The 18549-nt window shown below is 41.8% G+C and overlaps 1 protein-coding gene across 6 annotated transcripts in view; it reads left to right on the top strand.

The window, feature by feature from the left end:
• tcf7 (transcription factor 7) overlaps positions 1 to 18549 on the top strand; it is an 80251-nt gene that overhangs the window by 38366 nt on the left and 23336 nt on the right. For all 6 annotated transcript variants that reach the window (XM_084374371.1, XM_084374370.1, XM_084374369.1 and 3 more), the window contains exon 4: positions 10831 to 10957. In XM_084374371.1, the coding sequence (XP_084230497.1) occupies positions 10831 to 10957 (127 nt within the window). The remainder of the gene's footprint in view (positions 1 to 10830; positions 10958 to 18549) is intronic.

The following is an 18549-nucleotide window of genomic DNA, read 5'->3' as shown; positions in this document are numbered from 1 at the left end:
CACACACACACACACACACACACACACACACACACACACACACACACACACTCACTCACACACACAAGCATTTCTGCCTGTTAGTTACAAACAGTGGTTACTGATTCATCATGGCCATGGCCCAGATGTTCCAGTGGTGTGTGGCAGCAGTGGACGCTGCCGTCTGTGTGTGTGTGTGTGTGTGTGTGTGTGTGTGTGTGTGTGTGTGTGTGTGTGTGTGTGTGTGTGTGTGTGTGTGTGTGTGTGTGTGTGTGTGTGTGTGTGTGTGTGTGTGTGTATTTGCATGCACACCACTGGGCGTGTTCTTGCATACATGCATTCATGCATGCATATGAGCATTTGTGTGTGTGTGTGTGTGTGTGTGTGTGTGTGAGAGAGTGTGTAATTGGGGAGTGGGCGGGCTTGTTGGGGGGGTGTTTGGCCCTTTTTTAAACATAGCTGCGTTGTTATGGTTGCCTGCGCTTTGATGTTGCCCAAACCTCCAACTAAGAGGCTCTCATTTTGGGCTCCTGACTCTGGAGAAGGCAATGACTTCCAGATTGGGAGACCTACTCACTGCTCTGGACTGGTGGGACTGGTGGGCTGTGGGGGGTCATGACGGCGGAGCAGGTCACCATGGTGGCACTGGGGGGGCGGGGCTGGTGGTGGATGTCGTTATTATAATGGTTTCTCGTGATTTAAAGTTGGGAGAAGATGGTGGTTTGAGTTGAATATCATTAACGCATCTTTCCTTGTGCTTCAAATCAGCGTTGACTTTTTATGTATTTTACCACAATCTTTTCCTAAACTTAACAAAGTGCTCTGAATTGCTTGAGCATAACCATAAAAACTTTTCCATATGATCATTTTGTGTTGCCAGATGTGTTCAATATGAGCATTTCAGACTAAATAACTTAATAACTAAATAATCAGCAGAATGTGAAGAAATAACAGTTGCAGAGATATCTATTTAGGTTAGCATGCTAACCAGCTAGCCCCAGAGTGTCCTGGTCCAAAGCTTCTGCGGTAGCGGTGTAAACACCCACAACTTCCCTGGTGCCCTGAGCTCCCAGTTCAGACAGCTAGCTGCACAGCTAATTGAGCTAACTAGCTAATGGCAGCTACAGTTGGCAGCAGTTAACCATTCTTGCCAATTCTTACATATTGCAGCTGTTAAACATGAAATTTCAGAAAACTTGCAGTACAAAAAATACTTCAGTTAAGTTAAAGAGTTCCTGAGATATATCATGTTGAAACTGGACTTTAAAGGTGCAGGAGTTGAGAAAGAAAGAGAGAGAGATCATAAAAGTACCCTGGTTGAGAGTTACAGTATTTAACTTATATATAGACCGGGGGTGAAATAAATAAAGCGTACTGTGTTGTTGCTGTCTCACAAAACTTTTTACAAGACTTTCTTCTGACAAATTTTCATCCTCTTGAAAGTCAGAAAACATTTTCTTGGCAGAATTAAATTAATCATATCAATGTTTTTGTCTTAGTCATAGAGGACGGTTTCAGAATTGGTCTGTCGGTGTCACGCAGCTCAGGTGTTTCCCACAGCTCTGCCTCTTCGTGTCACATGCAGTAACCTTCATCTCGGGAGTCGATAAAATCCAATCACGTTGAATCGAATGCCGATCTAATCTAATATCGCTCTGATGGAGGCCAAGAGTTCGCATGAGATCAAATGCTCTGTGAGATTCTCAGGTCCTCTGCGCCACCTCATATTCCCCCTCCTGCTTACTTTTTTTTCTTTCTCTTTCTGCATTTCTTCTCTTGGCTTTCTCTCATTCTCTCTTTTGCACTTTCTCTCTGCATGCAGGTGCGGGGAATTTTACCGCGCTTTTAGACTTGGAGGTTTTTTTCCCCTCCTGTTCACCCGCAAACCCCAACACCCATGTGTATATGCTCTCTCTCTCTCTCTCTCTCTCTCTCTCTCTCTCTCTCTCTCTCTCCCTGTCGTGTGTGTGTGTGTGTGGTATTAAGTATTCAGGGGCGGCTGACCCTCAGATGAAGCATTATTGTATTGAGAGCGTTGCATTTGTGTCTATTAAAAGATGCTGAAGAGGTGCAAACATAAAAATCCACTTCGAACGACATTGACATTTCACATGTGCTTCTTCGACAAAGGAAATATATTGTGTGAAATAGATTTTTCTCCACTGAACAGCTCCTGAAATCCATGTCGTGCCTCGGTGGAGTGATTGGTACCTGGACAAAGCTCCACCTTTTGGTACCTCCTTCTCCAGAAACCTGATTTTGGAGATAATGCGTATGTTGGTTAACAGTCCAAAACAAGTGTGTTTTTCATGTGCCATGAATGTGTTTGTCAGTTTAAAAGATAGTTGCAGTTTTGTGTAAAGCCACTCCGTCTCACGCCGTATACATCACCAACACCAGCATGGCCGTCGTCTTGGCACAAGTTTTGTAAGCTAATTAATACACAAGACCGGCTCTGCAACGTTTTGATTCAGGGTTTCGGTGACTTTTAAAAGAGACGACGTCACTTGCACGACTGTTGGGTGTTGTAGTCTTTCTAATTACATATTCTCACAGTCTTGTACTTCGACAGGTTCATGACAAACTGCAACTTTCTCAAGTTTAAAAATGATCTTTTGAATCGACAATCATCACGTGTATAATTCATGACAGGATCGACTGCTGTAATTACTATTTAGATGTGTATTTTTTTATAAATGTGTTTGCTTACGTGAGTGAATCTCACTCATAGCGTTTTATTCTAACGTGTTTTTTTATTGACATTAGCTAAGAAGCTAACTAAATGCTACTTTAACAGGGAGTTGCCTTCTGCTCCCACACATGTATCCAGTGTAATAGCCTAAATTTGAGCATTAAAAGTCCAAATGTTGAAAATAATAAGACATTTAATTTGAGTTGGACTGACGGCACTAGTCTCATGGTGGTCCGCAGCACGGGGAGGGACTTCACCTCTCTATTGTGGCTTCAAATAAACTGAACAGGTGCTTATTAAAAAAACATCTCATGAGAATAAAAGCAGTCAAAGTGAGACAGGACGCCTCATTTCAGAAGTTTATTGTCTGAGATGGTGTTTGATTTCACTTTCACGTCAGATCCACAAAAAAAAGATGTCAGGGGGTTGAAAACTTTAATAATGACAGATTCTCTGAGAGGGTCGTCTATTGATAATCATAATGACTGGAAGTGCAGTTTTTAATAGTCATTGTGAGTTTACAGAAATAGTTTTAAAAAAAGTCAAATAGAAACGACCCCACGAGTGCTATATAAAGAATGTGAATAACCTCAAGACAAAGACAGTTTCCTGTTACAAACTGTTAGTGTTTTTTAAGAAGTCGTCTTAGATTGGCTCATTGATTTAGTATATTTTCCTAATTGTATCACAACAAAAGCATTTATCCTAAAAAAAAGAAAGCCACCGGTTCATCTCTGAAACGTCACATTCGCTGCGAGAGTTAATTCACACATCACGGATCCAAAACGTGATTCACAAACGGTTGTTTTCATTTGTCTTTGACATACGGTTTATTAAGTGCAACCTCGATTCATCCGATGACAAAACACGGCGCCATCACGCTCAGATCTCTTTGTGAGAAAGCTCTTTCCTGCAAAGCAGTTTGATTGCACCCACTTAAAAGGATCGCAGAGAGCGAGGTGAATCCGCCGCTAATTCCCAGCGACTGTCCCCTTCTTTATTTTATCTATTTATTTATTTATTTATTTTTCCGGCACATCAGGGGCAAAGGATGACGACTGTGAAAGAAAAAGCGAGCGAATGAGTGTTTTTGAATTGTGCCATCTCCGTGGAAATTTAAGATTAAAGACATTAGACTCAAAAGCACTCTGGAAGTGGAGGAACAAAAGAGAGGACGCTTTAATTTCCGCTTCAAATGTAAAAAGGAGACGGATCTACTTAGTGTGTCATCTGGAAAACTAAAGAATACATTAGTGGTGTTTTATCAGCGTAAGGTCCTCTAAATGAAGGCGTGTGTGTGTGTGCTCGTGAGCATGCAACTGCGTTTCTTTGCACGCATGTGTGTGTGAAATGCATACGTATGAGTGTGTGTGTGTGTGTGTGTGTGTGTGTGTGTGTGTGTGTGTGTGTGTGTGTCAGGGTCAAGGTGGAGGGCTGTCGTTACAAACAAGTGATGTCTGAGATCCCATTAACTCTTGTATTCAGCCGCAGATTTCTGTTCAAATAGAGTGAAGATAAAAGGCAGCAACAATATGCTGATAAATCAAAGGCCTTTCAAGTGAAATTAGACTACAGAGAGACGGAGGGCTACATCTACGATTTCCTGACGCACATAAAGAGGTGTTGATATCTAATTGGAATTTTTAAAGTAATCGCGTCTTTGAAGTAATTACATCTTTGATGTAATCAACAAACGAGAGGTTTAATATTCAGCGCTGTTGCTGTTTGTCAGTGGGTTTCTTCACGTGTAAGGCCGCTTACATGATTAACGTATGGACGGTGATACACGGTTTACTGTGACCCTTTTTTAAATGTAGATATCAGAATATTAAACTTTAAAAAAAAAGATATTTGATATGTCTTTCGATTCAACAGCAGAATGAAAAGAAGTCCTTGAAGTACAAAGTTATTCTCTGAAAGGATTCGCCTTCAGTGTTGAGTTTGTGATGCTCTATTCCAACTGTTGAATACCCAAAGTTACAAAAGTACCACGTGACATAAATCTTCAGGACAAAAAGTTGATTTTTCTCTATTTCACCAATTAATTCTGGCCGAATGTCCTGCGTCAGAGCGAGCTAGTCAACTTTGTCCTGAAGATTTGTGTGTGTGTGCCACCTTTTTTTTATCTTTTGGGTGTTCTGCAGTCGTACTTTGGTTGTAGCTCCACAAAATAAAACACAAAACTACTCCTAGGATTATTTTCTTTTGCTGTGGTAACAGGAGACCTATCTAGTATCGTTTCTTTGTACCTTTGGGTTCATGGCATCGTTGAGGAGGTCTTTAAGATGCCAAATTGGTACCGTTCCCTTCTGGTGTCGTCACTCCTGCTGTTATCTTAGTTAGCGCTGGACTTGCCATAGCTAACTCTAGCCTTGCTTCCTGAATGACAGTGATCGGTCACTCGCTGGTTGTTCTGACATCCATTAGTGCTGTCTGCTAAAGCCTCTGCCTCCAGTCACAGTGAGTTTGTTGCTACAGCACTTCTAGTGGATGGACCTTCTCTGGAGTGGGGCCAAAAGGTCTTCTGTAGTAGCTTCTCCTGCATCCCTATTTTATCTACTTTATTTTATTGTTTCATTATGTTTGTTTGCTCACGAAAACCCAACATTACCTGGTTTTGCTTTCTTCATAGAAAAAGCTTTTAAATAGTTAATTAACAGAGCTTTTAGCTGCGCTTTTGTAGCCGCTTCTTTAGTAAGTCTGCAGGAAGGTAGAGTATTTCACAGCTCTCCGTTTACCGCTATTCAGAACAAGCACGTCATCAGTTAAACACACACCTTCAGTCAGGCCGAGCCTGCACATGTGTATTGTAAATTGTCATCTGACTCAGGCAACTAAAGCTCAGTGTTGCTGTGTCATGTCTGACATATTTCTCAGCCAATATTCCCGGAAAGCAGCAGTTTTATAACATTCCCGGGCCCTTTCCTGTTGCTGTACCCTCACTGCTCCTCCAGTCTCTACAGGCATCAGACAATGTTGGTGGTGTCCATAAAGTAATATGCTTAGAAAATCCAGAAATTAGGATTTCAGCAAGTGAAGACGGAAAAATCAAGAATGTGGCTCAACTTTTTAGAGTGCTTGGAGCTGCACCCATTTCCAGGTGGGCTGCTGCAGAGACTGTGTGTCATATTGTTAATTTCAGGAGCTTAAGTAGATTAAAAACTTCCATCTAAAAATATCTTCTCATCCTTTTCAGACTGAAAAAATAAATTAATGACGGTTCAATCAGTCAAAGTTAAAAACCCTGTAGTTACTATTGATTTGTGCTATGAATTTTCATTCCCTGACGATTTATGTGAGCCTGTAAGGGAGGGTAACTCTTCTCCTTTAAATTAAAGGGTGAGTGAACTTTTCCCTCTGTTGCGTGTGTGTGTGTGTGTGTGTGTGTGTGTGTGTGTGTGTGTGTGTGCACCTGAACATGTGTGTGTGTAACTCTTCTACAAAGCTGCGCGTTTCCGTTTCAAAGATGCTGTAAGTGTTATTCCATCTTTTGCGAGCATGTGTGTGTGTGTGAGCCACACATGCATGTACACACTTGTCTGTCTCAGCTAAGGTAATTATGTGTAAGTTGTGTGAGTGTATGTGTGTGGTGGGGTGAGGAGGAGGGGTGGGGTGGGGGGGATTTTTTTTAAATACAGAGGGGTTGATAATTATGGGTTAAATGAGTGCTCTCAGTCAGCCTCCCTGAGTGTGTGTAAAAAAAGGAAGGCGCAGCTAAAGCCACTTCAAGGCCGGCTAATTACCCCGAGGAAGAGAGGAAACATAAATGGACGATTTTGCGGCTATAACGTTACAGCAAAATGGCTACATCAACCTCAGCACGTGAAGCCGAGCCACAGCGACTTCTGAAGGCTCCGAGCGGCCCTGCACAGATGTGTGTGTGTGTGTGTGTGTGTGTGTGTGTGTGTGTTTCATCCACATGTGCAGAATCTGTTAAAGCAGAATGTGCGTGTGTGTGTCTGCACATGCCTCGTAGGTGAGGTGTGATGTGCGTGTGCATTATATTCACATCTGCGTGACTGTGCGTCTTGTTGTTTGTGCAGGTTCGCTGGTTTCCCCAGTCGGCGTGAAAAAATTAGTCTTTTTTTTTTTTTTTCTGTAACGTGAAAACTCATTTAGATCTTCGTCGACTCTAATTCTTCGCCAGGTTCAAACACTTTTTAATGTCATCTTAACACATGCAATCTGAAGTCACTCGCTGCTTATGCCAAGTACTTTTGGGATTTTCCCTGCAAAATGTCACTGCCGCCGCCGAACACTGCAGCGTTTCCTTTTTCCCAGGAGGGAGCTGTGCTGTGTGACGGCTCGTTAGCAGAGATGAATGAAAAGACTTTAATTTTTTTGTTATTTAAAGTGACAATAAACAACAACAAATGATGGCTGAAGTGCTCTGAAGTCAACAGAGTCATAAACAGACAGACAGGAAGGAAACACAGAGTCAGGGGACAGGTAGAAAAGCAACTTAGTGGTTTTGTTGGTCATGAAGCAGATGTTGGGTGATACACGACAATCAGCTTTGTGGGAAAGTGAGAACTCATTTTAAAAGAATGCTAAACTCAGGTACATTTAGTTAAGTTTGCAGATATAAGGCAGCATTACATGGCTGCACATTCGGTGAATATGAAACCCTGGACCTGTTGTGCATCATTTTGAAGACGTTCCTCTGTAATCCACAAACATACGCTGCTATAAATGGAAATTTGAGATTTAAGATTTAGAGTAAATGTCGAAGTTGCCTAATAATCAGTTTCTGACATCTGAATACCTCAACATGAACATCCAAATTAGTGCTGAAGGCCTTAAACAAGGCGGCTCAAGTCCAGCTCGAGCTAATAATAAAAAGCTCATTTTAACCCTCAAAGACCTCGACAGCAGCCAGCGCCTAAAAATAGCTATTGTCCTAAAATGTTTAATAACTGTTGAAGTGCTTATAACATCCATATGCTTCAAAAATCTAATTAAGCAGCTCCTTAGTGTTGTTGTGTGGGACCTCAGGGGCTTTGTAGCCATCACGTTCTGCAGCATTGATTCACGAAGGAAACCCACGTTGCTTCTTTGTCTGTGCCGACAGACGGCTTATCTGTTGTTCATGTACAAATGAAATAAGTCATGTTTGTTTTAATGTCCGCTGAACCTTTATGGACACATAGTCAGTGAATAGAGTCACGGATTAAACCTGTTTTTATATGATGTAAGAATAAATGGCTGAAACTTGCTTAGAAGAGGTCAGATGTAGACAAAAATTCATATGGATGTCTCAAACATTGAAGTATATCTTTTTAAATGAAAAAAACTTAACTTCCTGACTTTCTGTAAAAGGTGAGTTCACAGTTTAAAAGTTTCTGGTAAATTCTTTCATTCTCAGACAAAGCAAATGTAAAATTGGGACTTTAAACTAGTTAAACTTGAACTTAAAGGTGAAACATGTAAGAATTTAAATTGAAAACATTCAAAATTTAACGAAAACTATCAACAGAATTTAAAGAAATAACAGTTGTGACAGTTGCACGTGATGCTGACTGCTAGAATAAGGTTTAAGCGCACCAAAAACTGCTCTAGGTCACTGATGGTTAATACACATTTCTGGTACTTTAATCCTCTCCATAGTAGTGAATAAGAGAATCTATCCCTCATTCGTCCCACGTGACTTGAACGCAGCATTAGCAAGACACGAGAAATCAAAACGATAGAAATCACAGAAGAATCAGTGGATTTCAAGACGTTAACACACAGGTACGACCCGGTCTCACCTTAAACCCGAGTCAGTGTAGTGTTTAATTAGGTGTTACCATGACAACATGTATTTGTACTCATCCTGCACGGTGGCCAACAAGCCCATTCTGTCAAAACCTTTGCAAATACTCCTCAGCCCACAAGGCTCCTCCCGCGTCCCATCTCTGAGTGCTTCTTCGGGTTATTATGAATGCAGAACCACCGTATCTAAACCTCCACCACCACCTCCACTCCTCCGACCCTGCTCCCTCACGCCATCTCCTCCACCCCACCACCCCTCAAACCTCCCACCCCTTCGGCTCTCCGGTACAGAGGCAGGGCGTTTTGTTTTCATGTGTCTCGACATTAAAAGCGGTTTAGGAGTTTGATCTTCGCAGCCGTGCAGCATACACATGAGGGTCCGTTTGGGTGTGTGTGTGTGCGTGTTTGGCCTGTAAGAGATGGTTGAAGATGTTGATGGATAGGAAAGGAGCTGTTGAAAGTGTGTGTGTGTGTGTGTGTGTGTGTGCGTGTGTTAATGTGGAGTGTAGCGCGTGGAAGCTCTGACTTTAAGTGATAAGGTATTCACTTTGTAACTCAGCAGGAGGTCCAGCAAGTAGCACCAGATCTGCCCCTCTGTAGTGCTGATGTTACACACTTCACACACACACACACACACACACACACACACTCAGGCAAATCGTCACACACACACACACACACACACACACACGCACACACACACACGCTTGTCCGTCTCAGTGTACAAAATAAAAAATAAACATTAAAAACTTTTCTCAGAAATATTCATACACATGAAAATCAGCGTCTCTGTAGAGCTTTCAAAGATTTAATGCAGCTTGGACACACACACACACACACACACACACACACAGACACACAAATATAACCATCAATACATATTCACCCACTCAACAAACACACATTCACACTCGCACAAAATGACGCATATTTGTACTCGTCTCCCACAGAAACTATTACAGTGCCCAGTCCACAACACACAACACACACACACACACACACACACACACACACACACACACACACACACACACACGCACACACACGGCCTGGTTCAAACATATCCAGCACATTGTAACTCCGTCCCAGGCTGCCTGGTTAGCTTGCCTCCAACATCGCAAACCGCCGTGACGTATCGTATGTCAGCCAGCATGCTGTGGGCATTAGCAATAACTAGATTTCACGTAAGTTATTGAAAGCCATTTGTAAACAGAAACATGAAAGCAAACAAGCTCGCACGCAGCCTCACTTGATCATCAAAGGCTTATCGATCAAATGGGCCTCCTCCTCCTCCTCCTCCTCCCTCCTCCACCTCCTCCACCTCCTCCTCCTCTCTGCTCCACTGAAAACCAATGGGAGCAAAGTACAGCCCATCTGTTTGTTCCAAACCATGTCTAAAATGTGTGTTTACTTGGATTTTTGTATCAGCGAGCAAAAGAAGAACATGTTTGGAGAGCATGGCATGACATCTTTTGTGTTAATCGTGCATCTTGAATCGTCACCGATCAATCAAGAGAAGACAAGAGATAGGATTGAGATCATCCCTTGAATATAATATCATCTTTAAGCTTCTTTCAGCGTTACTTACCTTCCAAACATCATCAGACTTAAAGTATCTTCATATGAATCAGTAAGAAACGTCTGAAAGTATTTATTTCAGTCAAGTTTATTTCATTTTAGTATTTTAATCAGTCCTGCATCCCATATTATGTCATTCATATCTCTCATTTTTTGTCATTTTTATTTTATTTTTTAAATTGATTTAATTATTCTCATCCTTATTAACATTCCTCTCAACAGTTTAAAGGGTAACTCCACACATTTTGCACATTAAAGTGTGTTTATTGGTCTTTTTGTGGCTCCAGAGGAAGCTGCATGTAAATTACCTTCAGTGATATCACTCAGTGGCAGAGTTGCATTGTGGGTGATGTAGGCGTGGAGTAAAAAAAGCTGATATCTCTTGTACTGCTGTTTTTAAACTCTCCATAATGAATCCAGCAGTGTTACGGGAGTGCAATGCTAGACCCAGATCACTGCTTTGCAAAACGTGGCACCTACATTACCCACAATGCAACTGAGTGACATCACTGGAGGCAATTTATCCAATTACACGCAGCTTCCTCTGTAGCCACCAAAGGCTTTATTCTTATTTGTTTCTCACATGCACGAGCACTCCCCGAGACTTGTAAACACACTTTAATGTGTAAAATTGGTGGAGTCTTCCTTTATTTGCTAAGACAATGGCACCATATGTCCCCCTGTTTTTACTGGAGTTGCTGCACTTGTAGGTTCACCCGCCCCGAGCCTGATTGTTGGCGACTCACCTCCCCAGAAAATGTCGGAAAAAATCAAACAACATCGTTATCGTCTAAATTAACGTTGCATCTTTTGTGTCTCGTCAACAGTCCAACAAAGTTTCGGTGGTGCAGCAGTCTCACGGGATGCATCCACTGACGTCCCTCCTGCCCTACAGCAACGAGCACTTCAGCCCGAGTCCTCCACACCTGCCCACAGACATGAGCCAGAAGACAGGTGAGAACACACACACACACACACACACACACACACACAGGTACACATCCATAAGCCTGCTCAGAGACAGAAAAGACAGAAGTTTATGTACACACACACGCTCACAGCCGTCATTACTGCTGTTGAATTCTTGTCGACATACTGAATTACACACATTTAAGAGGCCTCTCATAGACATGTATACACTCACGAGTAAACACAGACATACTCCAGACAGCTGCTGAATTGTTCCTGAAGTCCCCGTCCACACACACACACACACACACACACACACACACACACAGCGACGCATTTGTGCTGTCGACACTTCATTTATCACATCGACACAAATGCAACGCACACACACACAAGCGTTGTCTCATTTTACACACAAGAATGTCGTATAACGAATGTCATATATTCACGTTCTTGTTACTCATTCGCTCTTTTACACACACACACATGTATTACGTTCATGTTTGGCAACCCCGGCTCCCTCCCTTCTGCCTCAAACATGTACACACACACACACACAAACTCAGGCACGCACACAGTGTGTGAAGTGGCAGTACCGGCTCCGTCAGCCTGTGGCGGTTCCTTGGCTGCTCTGAAGTGGCCTGGTCCTCTGAAGGGACCGCCAGCCACACACACACACACACACACACACTCACACAAAGATGGAAACAATTAGAGTGACAATCGCACAAGCCATCGCTGCAGCAGCACACACAAGGTTCTCCTTAGCGAGCGCTGCACATACAAACACACACTGTGCTCTGTTTGAAAGTCACAAACAAACACACCCTGACATTTAAACACAATGATTTTTGTGTTTCAGGCGTCACTAAGAAGGGCTGCCGCTGTTGCTCGGTCAGTCCGTTTCTCTGTGTGTCGCGCTATATGTCATAAACTCCTGACCGGGTTACTGTTGAACATACTGAACGTATTCATGGTCCCCAGAGGACGACGCTGAAATCATTGGTCAAAACTTTAAATATCTACGGCAGACTGAGCGCGTTCATCGTCCCCAGAAGAGCAACTGGAGAACTGCTGCCCATGTGTAAAAAGATTTCCAGAGGGAGCTGCACTAAATCAGATAAATCGGTTGGTCGGGTCCAAAGACCACAAGTTTGAAATAAAGAAAACAAACTCTGGGTGTGGAGCTCTGCAGCCTGCTCCTCATGTCTGCTCAAGGCTACATTAGCCACCCCGACTAAAACACACCCAAATATCAGACTGAGCTGTTTGCAGTCTAGTTGCATTGTGGGAAATGTAGGTGCCAATTTTTGGAAAGAAAGAGGGATGCATAGAGTTTTTTTATTTTTCAGAATAAAATGCTAAATCTGTGGAGTAGTCGTTAAAGAGAGCTGAATATGTCAGGAGGATCTCACAGCTGTGGTCACATCCGTTAATCTCAAGGTTGGTGGTTCACTCCCTGGTTTCTCCTGTCAATATGTTTGGTCATCCAGCTTCTTGCTCAAGGGCACGTCAGAGGCCATTTACTTTTAATTCATGAAGGTCTTTGGTGAGAGCTTGTTGGTGTAGGGAAGGAGACATAAATGCAAAACCATTTTTCGGTGTGTGTGCAAGGTGAGCTTAACCTGATGCTAATGAAAGGCATCAAGGAAGTCGCCCTCAGAAACTGTTTGGAAACGATGCTTGGCAGATGATTGGACGAACCATCAGTCCATCACCATCTACAGCAGGAGATCGTAAATCAAACTCTTAACAAAACCAGTCGAGAAAGGAATGAAAACATCTTTTCCATCAAGGAAAAAAGACTTCAGTCTTGTTCTTTGCTCTTCTTTCAACGATTAAAAAAACCTCTCCAGTTCTGAGATGCTATTGCAGCTACGCTAACCTCTTGTGGAGCCGCCATTGTTGCTCTCAAGCGAAGGACGCTGATTGATTGCAAGGTCAGGGTGAGACTGAACAGTTTCATTATGGACACATTTATTTGCAATTTTGATGTTTGATGTTATGAACTACTCTGCAGATTTGAGAGCAGACAACCTGAGTGACAACACGAGTGGATTTAAGGAAGCCTAGATAATTTGTTTCACCCGACATATTTGATTTTGCGTGAACATTACAGCTGTAACAACACACATGAGATTTAGCATCTTAGTTTCAAGGGGGTCCCTACTTGTCAATGATTTTATCACTCGAAAGCTTTTTAGACAAAATATTCTTTGAGGTGCAGTTTTTCTTCCGTTAACATGATGCTGAAAACAATTATACTGGTTATGGTTTTATTGCTCTGATTATATTACACTAGTAAAGATGATTCATTGAAACACAAGACATAGATCACAACAAATGGTGCCAAGCGATAGTAAAAAAAAAAAAAAAAGGCGAGAGAGAGTGCAGACAGAGGTTGGCATCGTAAAAGTCTGCAGCTGATAACCGTGAAATCACTCCATAATGTGATAAGGTGGAAATCATGGGTCCTCCGGCACTACCTGGGATTTCCAGAGGAACTGCTGTGACACAAAAGTTTGTAAGTCCGAATGAGATAAGTGAAGGAATTTTGACAGCGGTGATGATGACGATGAGAGAATCGGGGGGTGGAGAAAGAGACTGAGACGAAGAGGAAGAAGAAAAATCAGAAACTTGAGTTGAACAAAAGTCCTTTCTTGCCTCTGATTAGATATCGGAGTCTGACCTCAGGCAATCTGCTGCCTGCTCCGTCTGGAAATCCCCTTTATCCAACGAAAACACTCTCCATGTCTGGTCTAGACTCTCGTGTGCGTGTGTGTGTGTGTGTGTGTGTGTGTGTGTGTGTGTGGATGTGTGTGTGTGTGTGCGTGTGACTAGCACCGTGACTCAGCTCTTAATGACAGACTGAGCCACCTGCTTCTAACCCCTTACACGCATGCATGCACACACACACACGCACACACACACACACACACACAGAGCTAACACCTGGCTATCTTTCTCACATCATCTCACCTGGATTCTGACGACGTTTCCACTAAGTAACATTATGCACGCGCACACACACACACACACACACACACACACCTGACATCATTCCTCAGCTCGTCACAGGTAGCGGGGTTACCTCATCAGTGATGCCATTTTTTTGACGCACCTATCTACTCCTCCTGCATCGCTGGGCTCAACGTTGATCAATACAGTTTTATACCTGTTGACAGAGAATCTAGAGATTAAAGCTGAAGTTATGGAGCGCTGATCTGAGGCACTGAGGGACGGGGTATCGGAAAAAAACATGAAAAAACAAGCAGCAGTATCAGATTTTAAAGATATTTTAGAGATTCATAGAAATAGATGAGAGTTTATGGAGATAGTCTCTCAGTTTTGGCTCATGACGACTTAAAACAAAGAAATGTCTGCTTGCATATTGCGACCAGTTTAGCCAAAGAGGGATTTTCTATATTTTTTTATTTTTTTTATTTCTGAAAGTGTGAAATGATCCATGAATTCACAACAGTCAGGAAAATAAATATGATTTCGTGCTCTTCTCTCCTGTCAGTCATCGACCTTGTGTTGGGATTCACTGGTTTCAGATGCAGCAGAGCCGTCGACCACAGGCACGTCTGATACAGAGTCGTGCTTTTGCTTTGATTCGATTTGTTTCAAGGTTGAGGAGAGCGTCATGTTGGCCAGCAGGGAACAAAGGGCCGGACTCCGCTGATTCATGCTTTCTGTGATTCATGCTCTCACAGAAAGCATGAATCAAAAACCTGATTCATGCTTTCTGAGAGACTATGACCGAAAGTCTGATTTATGTACCTGAGTGAACACAGTTTCATCTCAAAGCTTCTCTCAGTGCAGTCATCCTTCAATCCCTCCGTCTTCACATTGATAATCAGTGTAAAGACTTGTTGAATTCTGGCTTTTGTTTTGTTTTTGTGCTTTTGCTGTTGTAGCTGGCGTTGGCTCTTGTGGAGCTGCCGAGCATCGTTTTGAGTTTCTGTCTTGTGAAAAACCAAAATTAATGGATGCGGTTGGTAAAATTCAAAGTCAACATTCATTAAGATTCTGAATCGCGTTATTGTCATCTCTTATATCTCGTATAATCATTTGATCTCTTGTATTTTCTGCGCTCTGCCACTTTCTTATCTTTATTCAAAGTTAAACGTATCTTTTCCTAACCTCGCTGACCTCACAGCTCTCACTACATTCTCACTGCACAGTTTACTTCCTGTGTCGTTTCCCCTACTCTCTGTTTTCACTGTTGCCTAAAAAAAGTAACTGGAGGACCTTTAGTCGTATTTCACCTTGACAACCTCCCCCTAATTTCCATTCATTTTATCCTCATAGCGAAAGCAACAAGAAAAGCAAAACTGTGTCATATGTCAGTGCCCTGTCTGGACTGCTTATTGTAAGAAACCGCCTCTTACCGTCAGACACAAAAACATCTTCTTTCACCTAAATTTAGTTTGAGGAATCTATTGCAGATCAGTGTCTTTTTGGGGGGGGAGCATCAGAAGCAACATCGTAATACAGCCGAGTGAAAATATATTTGCAGAGCTTTTAGGTAAAATAAACATTTTCCTAATCCCAGCTCTAAATTTAGCTGCGTCAGTTCCCAAACGTGACAGTGGAGGTACAGACTGTCACTCCTAAGCCCCCCCGCCCGCTTTACATCATCACCCCACGACACTGCAAGAGACTTAAAATAAGAGACTTAAAGTGACAATGACTGGGGATGCAGGGACGCCAGTTCCCCTGGTAACCAGTGAGTCTGTGTCTGGTTAAACAACTTTATACTGTTTCTGTGTCCTCATGCAGGCACAATAGTTAGATCCCAGAAAAGTTAAAACTCACCGTGATATCACTGATACGTGGGAAAAGTAGAAAAGAGGCATTGGCAATACATTTATTTAAGCATCAAAAGTACTAGTAGTATTCAGCATTTCTGTGTTTATCAGAGCAGTGTTTTGTGTTTTTTTTTTTTAATCTAATATCTGATCAAATAAATTAATTTCAAGTGAGTAAAAAAGTAAAAATTTTGCTTCCAAAATGTGGTGGAGTGGAAGTATAAAGTAGCAAAAAGTCAAGTACAAGTACTTCAAAATTGTAGTTAAAGTATAACACTTGAGTAAATGTGCTTAAACTAGGTCTGAATGAAAAATAAGTTGAAGTTAAATGTGCAATATGTATGAAAATGCCACCTCAACTGCATGCTACAAACAAATAGGGGGCAGCGTATCCCCAGTGTTGCCGCTAACTGCAGCTAACTGTAGCTGCCATTAGCTAATAAGCTCATTTAAGTGTGTAGCTAATGGTCATAATAGCTGACTCTGCCCAGACTGCAAGCTCAGAGCATGTTGTTTATTATGGGATTATCACCTCTTAAGGTACAAAGTCATTAGGGGCGAGCTCTGGTTAGCATGCTGACTTTATTAGGTATCTCTGCAACATAGTGCAGAGACGTCTGCTTTTCTTCATTCTGTTGATAATTTAACTTATTTTGGGAATGAAATTATTTTGTTGTGAAAATATGGACAGCTGTGCACCTCCCAGTCCGTCCGAGCAAAGTCAGCTAGCTGCATGGCTAACTGAGCTACCTAGCTGATGGCAACTGAAGTAGGCAGCAGTTGTTTGTAACAAGTAAATCAGTCGGTCCCTCAGGAGACACCCTAGATCAGTCAGAGTTGAGGCAGAGCAGCTGGAGGACTTGAGAGGAAAAAGCAAAAAACATTATCTCCACAAAATATGATTCAGTTTCAACAACATAGTAAAATTATTTTGCTCTAAATAAGAATTGGTTTTTGATGCGTGTTGTAAAGAAATCACAAATCTAAGACTTAAAGGGCTGAAGTGTTCGACATTATGATCCAGCTGGTCAATCCAGTCACTTCTTTCATTTCTTCAGTCAACCATAACACCACTTAACACCATGCGTTTCAAAATTAGTCGATCGCAGTCGATGCGACACCGCCACATCGCTTTGACTGTTCCTCAGATGTGACTGTTGGCTCGGACAATGGAGCGTTAAATAACGAGAGAGAAAAGCAGAAATGAAACGCGTCTGCTCGCTGTCACACTTTAATGTGCAAGATTAACACTTGTTGACACTTACTGTATAGTTGCGTATGGGCTTCAGGTATTACTGTACGTGTGCTACAGGAGTGTGAAGTAACAGTCTGCAAACTGCACGCTTCAGTCACCTGAGCAGAGCTTTTTTTGAGTACTTTGTGAAGTGTTGCTGACAGAATCAGGCTGTATTCTTACATTTTCTTATTGTCAGCTCTGTCAAATCCATGAAGAGAGCAAAAACCAACACTGAATTCCTCTGTGCCACAGAGCTCCACTTGTGTCCAAAAACTATATTGTCACTGAGCCACTCTGTTGCAGTTGGCATGTTCCTTCACTACCATGAACAACACTAACTCTAGTTTATTTTGGGTCAACACACACACACTTTCCAGCTGCTGTAAATACTCACAAGAATGTGTAACCAAACGTGTAACTGTGGTTTAAAATGGCCACAAAGAAATTTACTTTTTATTCCTATTTTAATCATTTTTGCTAAAAACGACAAACTGCAAGCTGTTTTAGGAGACACGTTTTTTTTTTTTTAAATCTACATTTTTAGTAAGAACGAATGGGCTCGGTGCGTGGAGAGGCAGACTAAGGCATTGTTGGTTTTGTGTGTTTTCTTGGGAATTGTTATAGAATAATGGCAGTGAAGTTTGAAATGTCGGTTAACATTGCTTCAGACCATATTTCTAGCAATTTCTGGTAACTCCACCAATTTGACATGATGAAGTGTGTTGACAGTACTACTGCATATGTGAAAAAAAGTAGTGTAAAGCCTTTTTAGGGCTCCAGAGGAAGCTGCATGTAACGTAATAAATTCTCTCCAGTGATGTCACTCAGTGGCTAAGCTGCATTGTGGGTAATATAGGCACCAGGAATAAAAATGTGGAATAAATAGGCGATATCTCTGGTTCTGCTGTATCAATTTGTTTTTAAACCGTCCATAATGAGTCCAACCGTGTTACAGGAGTGCAATACGACCAGTGGACTGCTTTTCAAAAGCTGCTGCCTACATTACTTACGATGCAACTTCACTGGAGGCAATATATCTGATTATGTGCATCTTACTCTAGAGCCACAAAAGGCTTTAAATCTTTACTTACTTTTTCACATAGCAATAGTACTCCCCAAGACCTGTAAACACACTTAACCCTTTAAAAAGCATGTTAAAGTAAGTTAAGTAAAAGTTATAAAGTTTACATTTTTTGCCTTTTAATTACTAAAGAAAAATACGCTTCTCTGCAGATGATACTCTATTATATACTTGTGTTATCTTTATACATTTCATTTTCTTAAGTCTCCAAAGAGAAATAAGTTGCATAACAGCTCTCCTTTAAATGATCAGTAAAATCCTAACACTGTAAAATATTTAAAACTATACCATGACTCTCTTTAGGAGCTCATGTTCCCGTTTCTGTTTTACATTTATGAATTGATGATGAGAGTGTGAGTCACTCTGCTTTAAAACAACATGGAGGGAAAGGGAAACCGTGTTTTGCCTTTTGTCTTATTATTCATCACGTTTCATTTCCAAAAGAGTCATATTAGACATGCTTTTCAGAATCTGTAGTTTTGCACTGTAAAAAAATGACTTTTAC

The sequence above is a fragment of the Pagrus pagrus genome (assembly GCF_965226575.1).
Source record: "Pagrus pagrus genome assembly, chromosome: 14".
NCBI lineage: Eukaryota > Metazoa > Chordata > Actinopteri > Spariformes > Sparidae > Pagrus > Pagrus pagrus.
The sequence above is the reverse complement of the archived record's forward strand: the minus strand, read 5'-3'. Positions and strand labels throughout refer to the sequence as shown.